This window comes from Pelecanus crispus, chromosome Z (genome assembly GCF_030463565.1).
Source record: "Pelecanus crispus isolate bPelCri1 chromosome Z, bPelCri1.pri, whole genome shotgun sequence".
NCBI classification, from domain to species: Eukaryota; Metazoa; Chordata; class Aves; order Pelecaniformes; family Pelecanidae; genus Pelecanus; species Pelecanus crispus.
This window is the reverse complement of record NC_134676.1, coordinates 3,290,552-3,304,875: the sequence shown is the minus strand read 5'-3', so window position 1 is coordinate 3,304,875 and position 14,324 is coordinate 3,290,552. Positions and strand designations below refer to the sequence as shown.

General features: G+C 44.8%; 1 protein-coding gene across 1 annotated transcript in view; it reads right to left on the bottom strand.

Moving 5' to 3' along the window:
- The window catches only part of MYO5B (myosin VB), a 130,540-nt gene that overhangs the window by 22,453 nt on the left and 93,763 nt on the right, over positions 1 to 14,324 (bottom strand). Inside the window, exons 24-28 of the mRNA XM_009491437.2 lie at positions 12,096 to 12,180; positions 10,298 to 10,446; positions 9,376 to 9,495; positions 8,091 to 8,228; positions 5,506 to 5,568 (exon numbers count right to left, since the gene is read on the bottom strand). Of these exons, the coding sequence (XP_009489712.2) occupies positions 5,506 to 5,568; positions 8,091 to 8,228; positions 9,376 to 9,495; positions 10,298 to 10,446; positions 12,096 to 12,180 (555 nt within the window). The remainder of the gene's footprint in view (positions 1 to 5,505; positions 5,569 to 8,090; positions 8,229 to 9,375; positions 9,496 to 10,297; positions 10,447 to 12,095; positions 12,181 to 14,324) is intronic.

Here is a 14,324-nt window from a genome sequence, read left to right as displayed (position 1 = left end):
TGCTTCTCCTGAATAACGATGCATGAGCATTGCCGTGTTTGCCGAGACAACTGAAGGGCTTATTTGCTTTTGCATGACAGAAGAAGACAGAAGAATAAAACTCCGGCAGCTAAGACAGCCTTTATTTCAGTATTTCACCAAGAAGCTGGGGGTAAGGGGGTAATACCACATTTGGCAGCTCTTTGTCAGCACCCAAAAGCCATCTGGAGCATCCCAGCTGGATTAAGAGCAGCTTTGCTCCTGCGGACGGTGCAGTCCTCGCTCTGGGTCACAGACGGGGAGGGAGCCAGACTCCTGGGGTCCTGCTCACAGCCCGAATCCCAAGAACCCACCTTTCTCTTTGCGCTGGATCTTCCATCACCAGCTGCTGCGTGGTGGCACCCAGGACTGCTCCCTCCTGTCCCCATGCACCCAGGCCTCTCGGATGATGCCAAAACCCAACGGGATCCATATCCGACTACCGCATGGCAAAACCCAAGCCATCCGCAAGCTTACAAAGTTTGGCATCTGACTGATTTGGGGTCGGCTCTTTCCTAGGGACCGACCCCCATCCTTGTGGATTCTCTCGTGTCTACAACAGCACAAGCTCTTTCCCCACTGAGGTCCCGGTGCTTCTCTCTCCCCACTGCCTTTTGACCCTTTCCACAGCTTTCTTGAACGATCCCTCTTATCTATGGGATATCTGCTTCATTATCAGCTTTGGCTGAGGCGAGCCAACGAATCCAAAAATGCCTGGGGGGGGGATGGAGGTAATTTATACAATTTATACAGCGTGTAGCTAGCACAGCTGTGTAAACCTCGTTTCCATAGGAAACGGGTGTTATAATTATAAATCCTTACAAATTATAAATAACGTGCCTTATCACAGCAGAGGTGTGAACAGAATAGCTGATCTGGCATCTGGACATGCTCCAAGCTGAACAAACACCATCAGTAACAGAGCATAGTCAGGTACTTTATACCATCTGTCATTAAAAAAAAAAAAGGGGGGGGGGGGGGGATAAGAAATGCGTTTGATCCAGCAATTCCTCCACATCCACATTAACCACAGCTCAGCAGAGGGAGCGTATGAGACGCTGGCTTTTCTATAACTGTTTTTTAAAACAAGAGTTTGCAAAGCGTGCACGCGGTGGGGAATCGATGGCAAACTGGGTTTAACTCTTCTTGCCGCGTGGCTGAAGCATCGACTCGCTTTCCACCCTTTTCTGATCACGCTCAGACACAGGTGAAGGGTAAGAAGAAAGCAATTAAGTGCTTTTCTACACAAATGGCTCTTCTGTGATTTTTGTTGTTTGCTGGATAAGACCCCTGATTTTCTTCCCCCCTTTTTCTCCCTCCTTTTCTTTTGGTGTTTTGGTTTTTTGGGGTTTTTTTGGGGGGGGGCGGGAGAGGTGTTAAATGGGTCAGCCACACTGCTAACTCCAGGGACTGGTCGTACTAAGCTGTGCTCTGCTTAGAAACAAAGCCGGGAAGATCAAGAAAGAAAGTTATAACCAAAAACCCTGCTCTCCAAGAGCTCATGCCCTGGACTCCTTTCAGAGATTACAATTAAATTAATTCACTACTCCTTTCTTGGTAGATTTCGGGCACGGAGCAATGTTAAAATATCTATACACACAGGCAAGACACCTATCGTCCCTGGCCCGTACACCCTTTTTGCACCAGCGATGGCAGAACAGAAGCTAAAATAAAATGGTCTCAATGTGGAAAGGGAGATTTCTGCTGGCGCTGTGAGAAATGCTCTTTCTTCTGCATAGTCCAATAGTGCTGATTTATTTGATAAGTTATACAGTCAGAGCATCCTGAACTTGAACTCACGCTTGTCCCACACGTACAGCATTATGGAGGTGTGAAAGGGGTACCCAAGCACTAACGGTGACGGGAATAGCCTCGCTCGTTAGGAAGGGGCTTAGATAGCAGTGCCGGGTGAAGTATGAGCCTGTGTAAATCAGAGGGTAGCGCTGCCATGCCAGGAATCTGCCCTCTCTTCTATTTCTGGTACTCGATAGGAGAAGAAAATAAAATCCTCCAGAAGCTCGTTTCATGATAAGCTTCCAAGTCTAAGGGATGAAACAGACATCCCAACTACGTGAAGAGCGAGAAATCAAATTACGTGTTGTGCTCTTGCTAGGAACACAAAAAGTCAGGGCAAGGACTCCTTGGTGCTTTCACTCCCACTCCCACTTTCTCAGCCTGAAAAAACAAGCCGGAAAATACATTTTTCACCGAGGAACTTTTTGTTGTACAGGCGTGACTCAGGGACACGTGTCCCACCAGGGACATGTTTCACATCCCTCCAGCCCTGCATCATGGCTAACCAAACACCCGGCTGGGCATATTTTGGGAGAGCATCTACTGAAAACTCTGTTTATCCATTACAAAGGACACATAATTTATGCCTGCTGTAAACATACCAGTGTTAGCCCAAGTTCCTCACATTCCTTAACTACAAAAAGAAACAACCACCCCTTATCCAAACGAGGCCAGCATGGGTGCCGTGGCAGTACAGGACAATTACACCGAGACGCAAAGCTGGGTGACAGTAGGCACGTATGAAGTAGCAGGCCATGTGCTGGTTGCAAAAACCAAGCCTGCAAGGCCACCCACTAACAGCCACACCTTGTATCATCCCACTCGAGAGGCTGTGCGTGTCAAAAATATCTTGAATGGGACCCAAAAGTGAACAGAAGACAGTGAAGACTCAGGTCATAAAGTACTGAACAAGACCCAGAAAGACTCTTAACCCCCAACAAGACCTGCTCTTCAGCAATAACCACATTTATTATGTTTACGCCAACTATTATTTGTATGCATTATTTTAAAATAACGCATAAACTTATATTTACCTTTGTACTGTTTATTGTATTTATACCCATATTTATCCAAACCGCACCCTGGGTCATTCATGACCTTATCCAAGCACCTCTTTCCCCATCCAGTACAACACTCCTACACCACGATGAGCTGTTCAGCTGCATCAGTAACAGTCTTCACACCTCACCTAGGCCAAAATTCATATTCATTTCAGGAAAATACACTGGTTTCTGAAAAGACACTGCAGCCACCTTTCTAAAACCTTCTGAAACCTTTCTAAACTGGCTAAGGAGTCTCAGTTTCCAAAAGATAGCGCATCAGTGGTGCATCAAAGGCAAGACCTCTTCCTCCTCCATAAGATGGTATCTCATGGACCATTCAAGAGCATCCACAGGAAGAGTTTGCTATGTGTAAGCTTTTAGACACCTCAGCCTAGTTCCCCATGACAAAGACTTTTTAAACTGGCAAAAAGAAAAAAAAAATCTAATTACACAAGACTCTTGAAGGAGTCAGAAAGAAATATTTGAGATACAAATTAGCAGGAGAAAGAGAAGAGAGGAAGAGCTTTGTTATAGTCACAGAAGCAGCTGTCACGGGGGAAGGAGGGAAAAGCAGCACTCAAAATCAGCAGTAAGTCACTCTCTCATTGCAGATGGACACTTCAGGCAGTGTCCTATATTCGGAAGTGGGGAAAACACCAGTGAGCTGTATTTGTCTCTCTTTTTCAGTGGTTCCTCTCAGGCCAACCCACCTACAGGGAAAGGAAAATCCTTTCCTTTAAGACTAGGGGGTTGCCTCTCGCTACAGCATTTGAAGCAAATGCTCCTTGCTTCTCACAGGGACCTCGGCTCTTCCTAGACTGACAGTCACCCAACGTGCCAGTACCCAAAATATCACGTGCTACAGCTGGTCTGTGGAGGTCCACACTGCATTAAAGCAAGCTCGTAGACCTGGTTGTTCCTTGCTGCAACCCTCAGCTCATTTTCCTGCGACTCCAGCAAGAACCTTGTGCTGGAGATCCTTAAAGAGAACCCCTTGCAGTGCAACGCCACTAAAAACTCCGAGATGTGTTTCCTTGTAAGTTCATTTTCCACCTGTTTTAGGCTAAAGTTTAAAGAACTTTGCTTTGTTGTAACATGTCCTACCTATTCCTATGAAATGGTATTAATAGAGAGTTATTAATGTTTGTTAGATACGTAGGACTATGTATGTTAGTATGTTAGGAATGCAGAAAGTAGGAAAATCCAAAATTAGGAAAATCCAGAATTATTATTTCCATTCTGAACCTCCTGGGTTAAAACTTGAAGAGAACACAATTTGTGAACTCACACAGAGGTCAGAACTGCAGAAGCCATTTAAGAAGGTGGCGGTTCCCATCTGCTGCATTTTCCCCTTCCAAACCGCAACTTCACTTTGCTTTACAAGGTCAAGAAACTTAAAACTTCCATAGCCACGTTTAACCAACTGGAAGACACTTGGGCAATGATCTTAAAGCTCCTGCCATGCTTCTACTCCAACGGGCTGTGCAGAGGCACTAATGGAACTCAGCAGGGTTTCCCTCCATCACAAACAGAGCGTCTAGCAAGTACAACCCAAATATCGTGCTTAGACACTAGAAACTGGATGGACTAAGTGCCAGAAAAAGCCACTGCTAGAGGTATGCTTTTAGTGAGGGTTGAACATACATCCTTTCCATCTCTAATTTCTGCTTTTTTGCATCCTTCTGAGGAGACGATGTGGACAGCAAAAATTGGTATTACTACCATCAGATGGTTTAGTATGATGTTACCCTGGGTAACATGTCCCTCTGGATTTCTCAGCTGTATTGCAATATTTGTTAAGGGGAGACAGGGAGAGAAAGAGCACCTGAAATGTAGGTCTGCACTGAAAGAAAAAAAACAAAAGAGTTCCCTTATAAAGCCTATCCTAGAAACTGGTTTTCTGAGGATGAGCAGGACATGAAAACTGGCCTAACAGTCAAGACCAGAAGTATTTGGGTACAGTTAGAGCAGGAGGACACAACCCACACAAGCCACAATAGGAGCCTAGCAGGTTTCAGTCACTCTGTATGTCGTAGGGAGAAAATGATGGAGGCAGAACTGCAAGGATTTAGAGCTTAGGGACAAGACGAATTGCAGGGTAGGGCAACAGCCGGGAAGACACATGATGACTATGGGCAACCAGCACTGCTGCGGGGAGGTGGAGGCTATTACTACAATCCATGCAGCAGATTTATTTGGTTTGGACTTGAGCGGCACCTTGGGAACACAAGGAAAGCAGACAAGTAGGCAGAGTTGGAGCCTGGAACAAGAAACACGTTGGGCTTCAGCTGCGAGAATTCACACCTACTGCAGGGCAAACTGCTGAGACCTGCAGTGTCATGTCAAAGGAAGCCTAAGAAAGTCCCAGTGGGAATACATCGGGGGAAAAAAGCACCCTTCACCATAGGTGGGGCTGTCACTGCCGTGGATGACTCAAACAGGTAGACCAGAGCAGAACAGATGTTGCCTCAGAAACATCTGTGAGCCCACCCCTGGCACAGGAGCTGATGGAGACCTACAGCTTTCAAACTGCTGTCTCCAATAGAACTGATTACAGGAGGTTTTTGGTTATTACTGTGTTCAGGCAATTTGTTTGGGCTGTTGGAACCATGCAATAGGTTACAGCACTAAGCAGGAGCTCCTCACTCACCTTCAGACTGTTGTATGCAAAATCTTCATGGTCCGAAGTCACTTCAGTCTTCATTTCAATCACCTGCACGGATTAAAGAAATAAATTAATACTTAAAAACAGACAGAAGAACCGACACATGGCACAGGATGACTAGGCATGCCTCCATCAACAGCCAGCCCTGTTGCAGCCAGCTATAATAATGTTATTAATTGCCGTTAGACAGAGTCCCAGCAACACGTTGTTGGGCAGGGGCTGCTTCAGGAGAAAATGGATTAATCTCTCATTAATATCCTGACAACTGTGGCTCACTGCAGCTTTCAAACAATGACAGTCATTAGGGGAACAATCTTCAACATAGCGGTTGGGAAGCACGTTTTTAATCTGCCTCTGCAGCAAGGATGAGAGGCTGGGGAAGTTTCCTATTTCATGTGTTTCCTGCAAATTGCTAGAGGTGATCAGGGAGAATATCTGGTGAAGCAAGTAAATAATTACTGTTGATGATTTTGTTGAGTCTCTTATTGCATTTGTCACCACTCACATAGATCTCACACTGGAGAGAAATAAACAAAATAATTCCAAAACAAAGCACCAACAGCCCCAGAAGTTTCAATTATGAAACCGAGAGTGATGGCATTTGCTCAGCATTTAAGAGCATCTTTACTGCTTCACGACACCATGCACACAGCACTGCTGCTTCATGGCAGGCATCGTCTCCCACACTCTGGCCTCTGAACAAGCCACAAAGCCTCAGTTAGAGATGGCAGGGTAAAATGCATACAAGACATCTGCTATTAAAAGCCCCCCATGCTAAAAATCAGCTCATCGACAGCTAGAGTGCTGTATTTTCAGACTCCAGTTGCAAGTCTAGACAGACTCCTGTCTCTTAAGTTATCACTATGCTGTCAGTAATCTTGATTTTTTTAATTTTTTTTTTTAAATTACTTACAAGCAAACAACCCAGACTGTAGGAGAAAAGAATATATCAAAGGAATATCCCTGCACTGCAATAGAAAGGAAGAACCCATTCATCTAACAGCTATCTTGCTATTTCTGATTTACTATACCATTTTTTAAGCTACATTTCTATATGATCATTACTGGGGGAAAAAAGAACCAAACCACACAGATTTTAACAATACCAAACTGAGGGCACAAGCCTGACCGACACGTCGTGAAGTGCTTATCAGCTCACGCCACGCACTGCTGGATGGGGGGAAGCCAGAACTGCAAAGAAGCACTTGAATAACCCAAGTCAACTGAAAGACACGTGGAGATGTGGGGTACCAGGGCCTTTTTCTTCATGGCTCCCAAGCACTGCCATGCCTCTAGATGTGATCCACCAAAAGGTGGTATCTGTGTCCGTAAGGCTGCATCACCACATCCAAAGAGAATCATGGAATTGTTTAGGTTGGAAAAGACCTTTAAGATCATCCAGTCCAACCATTAACCTACACTGCCAAGTCCACACTAAACCATGTCCCTAAGCACCAAACCTACACGGCTGTTAAATAGCCCCAGGGATGGGGACTCAGCCACTGGGCAGCCTGTTCCAGTGCTTGACAACCCTTTCCGTGAAGAAATTTTTCCTAATATCCAACCTAAACTTCTCCTGACACAACTTGAGCCCATTTCCTCTCGTCCTATCACTGTTCCTTGGGAGCAGAGCCCGACCCCCCCTCCCTGCCCCCTCCTGCCAGGAGCTGCAGAGCGATCAGGTCTCCCCTCAGCCTCCTCTTCTCCAGGCTGAACACCCCCAGCTCCCTCAGCCGCTCCCCACCAGCCCTGTGCTCCAGACCCTGCCCCAGCTCCGCTGCCCTTCTCTGGACACGCTCCAGCACCCCAATGTCCTTCTTGTACCGAGGGGCCCAAAACTGGACACAGCATTCCAGGTGCGGCCTCACCAGCGCCGAGCACAGGGGCACGATCCCTGCCCTGCTCCCGCTGGCCACGCTATTCCTGACACGAGCCAGGATGCTGTTGGCCTTCTTGGCCACCTGGGCACACTGCTGGCTCATGTTCAGCCGCTGTCGACCAACACCCCCAGGTCCTTTTCCACCAGGCAGCTTCCCAGCCACTCTTCCCCAGGCGTGCAGCGCTGCATGGGGTTGTTGTGACCCAAGTGCAGGACCCGGCACTTGACCGTGTTAAACCTCATACAGTTGGCCTCGGCCCATCACTCCAGCCTGGCCAGACCCTTCTGCGGAGCCTTCCTACCCTCACATTCCCCTTCCTTGTTCTGACCTTCTACCTTCCTCCACTAACAAAACTCAGTCCATGCTTCAAATTTCTCAAAAGAGAAGGAAATAGGATCAGTGCAGGCAGAATAAAACGTGCCAAAATTGATTCTCCATTTCATCATTTTCAAGATATGTAAGATACTGTCCTAAATATGTTATAACAAATTTATTTAAAAAAAAAAAAAATCGGTTCTGTCCAGTTCTCCTTAGCTGCCAAAAAAAGTTTCTCTCCATTTTCCAGCTGGATTTTCTGCCTCTTAACTTGAACTTGTCACTCTCAAACCTCAATTCCTACATCTCATGTCCTCAGGCAATCAAGGAGTTACCAACATAAAATATTAGTATCAATGAAAAGCCATCTCTTACCTGGGATTTCTTGCTCTCTTGCTCCTTTTTCTCCAGCTGGGTTTGCAGCTTCTTCCTCTCCTGCTCGAGCTCCCTCACTCGCTTCTGTAGCTTTAGGAAGAGGGTCATGTCCATGGCGGCTTTGTCCATCCCAACCTCCTGGATTAAAACAAGGGAGTGGGAAAAGGAGAAGACCTCAGTCAAGTTTTATAACCACGCATGGTTGCCAGATATGCCCTGACTATACATCAGCACCGACCCCAGCCACAGCCGGTAACAGGAGCATCCCAAGGAGGGTACGTACTTTCACAGACCAACCCCCCCCCCACCCTTTTAAGCACCTATTTTTAACGTCAATAAACAGTTGACTCATTTTAATAAGTCATTGAATGTTTAACAGCCCAACAGATAAGCAGGCTGACTGGGGCCACAGCTCAGAACATTAAAAATGCCCTACTGAGTCCCTTCTAGCCAACTATTTATTAGCTGGTTTTTATTTGGCTTTACCTGGAATATTCTATATTAGAGCATGGCCAATACTGATTACTTTGACTTCAGCAAATGCTCTCAGAGCAGTTGAGAAACGTTAAAAGCAACGTAACTCAGCAGCCAGCAAATGCAAGTGGGGGTTTCTACAAGCATGCTACGTGGGACACAAAATATGGTCCTGCTGGTGGGGTGGCAGATCCTAGGAACATTCATCATCCATGCATGCTCTCAAGTCACGAAAGCGGAGTTTGAAAAGCAGCCTATTCTAGCAAACGTAAGCAAAACGCATTTCCCCTTCCCATGCGATTCTTGATAGCCAGGGAATAATTTATGCTGCTCTCTTCTGCATTAAGAGACTGTTGATTACAGGGGCTGCGCTGGCCAGCAAAGCATCTGTGAAAATGCATCGGAATGAAAACGCTCGGGGCAAGGGGGTAATGAACTCTGGCATCCTTGCGGAGAAGGATCGCTACACAGTCATTGCAATCGCTGCTAGGAATAACTACGTGTGACAACGCTGACCGCTTTGATGAACTTTCATCAGTCTTCAAGCTGGTATGGCCAAAAGACACCACTTCATTATCTGAGAGCCCTATTTAAGCCTGCTGCCACAAACAAGTAAGCATTTGCCATAGCACCGCGACCCTGCAATCCCTCTCACACAATTAACAATGTATTTCTGTAGCACGAAATCAATCTCATCCATCACACCTTATAGTCCAAACTGCATTGCTCCTATGTGCTCTGAGACCCACGTCAATCATCCCTGCAGAGCAGGGCTCTCCTCCTCCCCCCGAGCCTGCCCGATTTACTGTACCTCCACTTGCTGTATTACATCCTCGGTGTCTCCTATCTCAGAGGTTGATATGGATGGATAATTGGAATCGGACTCCAAACTGCTCTGGTTGGATGGGTTTCTTCTGTGCCCCGGTGCTTGCTGCCAAGGAGCGATGCAGATACATAATACGTTCAGTGTTTAAGGAAGGATTCCTCAGGAAGCATTGTTTCTTAGAGCAAATATGTGTCTGTTTATTAAGGTTACCTTTACAAAAGGCTTGATTATCACCTTACAGTGAATTTCATTTTCTAGTTCTTATGCCCTACCATAACATTCATGTTAACAGAAGGGAATAGTTTAAAATGTGAAGTGATACAGAAGCTCAGTTGAAAAATTCTGTGTGAATTAAAGGCTCTTCATGACACCAGATGCCTGCTAAGTACAAACATGCAAATCTGAGCTCAAGATTATGCTGTTCACAGCACGCTCTGGGGTTCCATTTAAACACTCAATCTTCCACCTAACCCAGCAGCTCTCTAACAATTATCTACTTTTCAGCAGTTCTTCCAAGACTTCAGCAAAGGTGAACCTAAAAGCTTTGGCTTTTGAAATTCTGAAGCCACGCTGCTGGGGTTTTTTGGGGGTTTTGTTTTTTAATCCAACACCTACACATGAACATCACCGAAACAAAAAGCAAAAAAAGAAGCATGAACCAGCTTTTGCTGAGATTCACAGATAATCTCTAAGTAGTTAACTCAGAAGTGTGAAAGATCAGGCTCCTTTTTCAAGGCACACATATGGTTTGGCTTCAGTGTAGAAATTCAGTCTTAGAAATACCAAGCACAAACTGCACGATAATGTCAGTTCTATTAAGTGTTTTGGGGATAAGTGAGCCACATTATCCAGCTACCAACATCATGTCCAGGACACAACAGAAGAGCGACGATTTCAGTTTTGTTACCTTTATAATAGTCATTTCATCCCGCAGGTTGTCATATCTCTGCTCCAGCCTCGAATACTCTTTTACCAGGTTCTGATAACGAGACCTCTCTTCTTCCAGCTCTTTCTTCATCTGGATATTTTCCTCAACCGCGTTTCGTGCAAATTCATCTTTAAAATAAGGAAGGGGAAAAAAAAAGAAAATAAATTATTATCTTCATCTCTGAAGTGAACTTCTTGTAAATACGTGCAGTAACAATTACTAATTAACAAAATGCTCTCTGCCAAGAACCTCTGAAATACATATAAGCATTCTCTAATATTTAGAGGCTAATATAATCTAGATCTGTCTCCTCGCCATTTGGAACAGCTTGAGCTGTTCTGCTCAGAGAGCAAAGTCCGCTGCCATTTGAGTTATAGAAAAATCTCCAGCACCTACACACCATCAGATCTGTTATGCTTAACTCAGCTGCGCCAGCTCCAGCTCCCATGGGCCAGCCATAAATCCACTTAAGAAAAGACCAGTGCAGGATGGAAATACGTTCATGTTTAAGAAGTGGTACCTCTGCCTGCTTCCCACCACCGGATTTGGCATAGGAGCAAATCAACAGCAGCCAGAGTCTCTTTCTCATGTCATCATCAACCATTTACCATGATAAGACCGTAGGGGTTGAAATTACTCGGTAAATTCTTTTTTTTTTTTTTCTGTTAAAAACTCCCTTTTGGAAGCAAATCTGGTCCCTCCCCTTTTTGAGAAGCCAGTCAAATATAGTCCATATGGCCTTTTAAATGGGTGAACACCAAACAAAACCCCTCCACTTGCTTTCCCCAAGCTTCGATGCTCCGAAAGCATCTCGTAAGAGATGAGAAATATTTACAGCAAGCTTCTTTTTAACATGTTATTTTCATTCCTTTATTTTGCATCGGGCTGAGAGCAAGAGGTACTTCACGAGTACCACAGAGCTCTTTGTAAATCCTGCAATAAAATTAAAGCTGAAAAGGATGATGAAGATTTAAAAAAAGCTCAATACACACACGAGAGTTTCTTTCGTGGCTTGGGATTTTCCCAGATTGCTTTCTTCTATGTGCGTCTCACCATTTAGGTCTCTGCCTTAAAAAACACTCACAGAGTCCTGTCACATTAGAGAAACCCTTTGTCACAGCTCAATATCGTTAACTGTGCTGTTCCTTGGATCCTTTATTCATGCGCCAGGGGAGGTTTAGGTTGGAAATTAGGAAAGATTTCTTTACGGAAAGGGTGGTCAAGCATTGGAACAGGCTGCCCAGAGAGGTGGTGGAGTCACCATCCCTGGAATTGTTCAAAAAATGGGTAGATGTGGCACTTGGGGACATGGTTTAGTCTAGTCTACCCTTGATTGGCTTAGTGTGGACTTGGTAGTGTAGGTTAATGGTTGGACTGGATGATCTTAAAGGTCTTTTCCAACCCAAACGATTCTATGATTCTATGATCAATCCTGGGATGCTGTTATTCTCTACCCTCCACCCCTCGGAGCCTCGCTGCCTGCCGCATCACCCAGGAGTAAATGCTGCAGCGTAACTGAACTAAAAAGCCCTTTTGGGTCCTTTACTCTGTATTTCACCAGTGAAACCGGCCGCTGCCTTGCCAGCCACCAGCAGGACAGCATGAACAGACCTGTCTGCCCAGCAAAACCACCACCAAAAACATCCAGGAAAGGGGTGCGGAAAGATTAGCCCTTTTCAAAGTAGGAAAAGCACGCAGGCAAAACAAGTTTGAGGGGAGAACAGTTAAGCTCCTTGTTTAGCGGAGACATTACAACGCTATAATCATTTTTTCTTACCTTCAGATTGACACAGGATCCTGCTGTTAAGCTCCTCTTTTTCCTGCTTCAGGAGAGCATTTTCTTCTTCCAAGTCGGATATGCGCTATGAAACAAGGCAAAGAATTACTGCTTGCCGCAGGTCAGAGCCTCTGCGGAGGGATTGCATTTCACCTGGCTGGAGACAGGAAGCTTTGTTCGGGCTTTCTTTGCTGTTTAAAAGATCTGTCCCCTTGTGCTTTGCCCGTTATTCTTCGTACATCAGAAGTTGAAGTTAGGAGAACTGCACTGCAACAACAGAGACTAACTTTTCCTTTCCTGAGTGCATTTCTCCCTTAAATTCATGTTTTTAGCAGAATCTTATCTATGATTCTGCTGGATACTGAGCAGATCTGGACTTGACGACCACGATCTGCAGGAGTGCCACTCTTACAAATGATCAGGTCATCAAATCAGAGGTTTATTTCCACATCTCAACGGGCTTCATCTCTATCTTCAATTCATAGCACTGACCGCTGTTAAGGTTAAAAAAAAAAACAAACTGCTGATTGTTTCAGGCAATGTGGCACTCACCTACTTAAGACGGACACAGTTAACGTGACCACCACGGAAGACTGCTACTACATAGTTCAGGCTTTTTGTACTTCATGTATATTGTACCCACTTGGTGTATTAAGATTATACTTTAATGCTTCACAGTTCTGCAGAACCTCTAGTACAGTGACGCACAGTGCACACCACAGCCTTTGGTAATACAACAGGAGCATATACAGCAATTAACACGACCATTGCCTAGCAAAAATTAATGAAAACAGAAACTAAACCCTGCAAAATAGTATACTTTTTTTAACTGCCTCTTTATTAATAGCGAAGGGAAGCAAGGCCACTTGTCATGACAATAAGGCTGGACTGACGCTGACAGCAGCCTACCCTCTAATTTTGTTCATCCTCAGGAATTTTGTTGCATTCAACAGTGTTATCTCAAAACACAAAACCAGCGCATTATCAAGTGAAATATGCTCCTGCGGTTAAGCAGGACGATTCTGCTGCTGTCAGGTAGGAGAACAAACTGACACATCATCCCAGCATAACGTCATTCCCCGTGCCTGCTCCATCACATCCCAAAGCCACTGCTTAGAAAACTGCTACACACAGCAGAAGGATCTCAAGATGCCAAAGATAAACACCACCGTACGCACCACAATAAAAGTTTTCAGTGCCCAAGAATAATAATTTTGCTGTCAACCACTAGATAAAATTCATAGGCAGCCCAGCCGGCATGCATTCCTAGCACAGACTTCAGTCTTCCACACAAGCATCCTCAAATCAAGGTATTTTATCAAATACTGCATATGCCAGATACATACTAATGGCGAGGGTAAAAGCACAACGAATATTTTACTGTAAGTCACAACTGAAGCAGTCCTATCTTGTGCACAGAAACTGTAAGATCCCACTACACCTCGCTCCCCAATCCATTCATTTACTCCAGCTGTCTGCATAAGGCTATAATCTCCTGCATCTTCATATATAGTAGGAAAGCTGGACACTGAAAATACAACTAGAAAGTGAAGAAAACACAATTTAAGGTAGGTATGCAGAGCTACTGGTGTTTTAGATGCTCTGAACCGAGCCATGATTTTAATATTCTGTACCAAAGCCAACTACATTCCTTCATTCGTACATCACTTCAAATAAACATCATAGCAGGCTGCAGCCATTAGATCAGCACTAGCAGCTTCAAGTTAGGAAGAATTCTTTAAAAACTTGGAGAAGACCCACAAGAGTGATAGAAGGGAAGGAAAACCTGCGCTGCAATGGGACAGCAAGGAACTCGACTCATTTATCCCATCAGGGAAAAGATTAGGGCTGATGGGATTATTTCACTAGTGCTCGTTAATGGGTGCTGATAATGACCTCTTTTGCCCAGAAAAAAAAGTTATGACAGCTGGAAAACAGAACTAGACAAAAATTTAGAGTATTTTCAACTGCGCTGGGGGGGTATTTTAGAACTGAAATACTTGGTACAATCTGCAACAATTATTCCCAGGTTTAAAAATTTCTAATCTAGATTGGCTATAGATATTTTTAAGATACGATCTAAAGGGATTGAGCTTGTTTATCTCATTCCTGTTTCCATATGAAAAAGAAACGAACTGGAATTCAACACCTGTGTTTACAGAAACCCAACGAGAATGGAAACAGTCCATTAAACACGGGTCAAGGCAAGCGGAGCAAGTTACACGACAG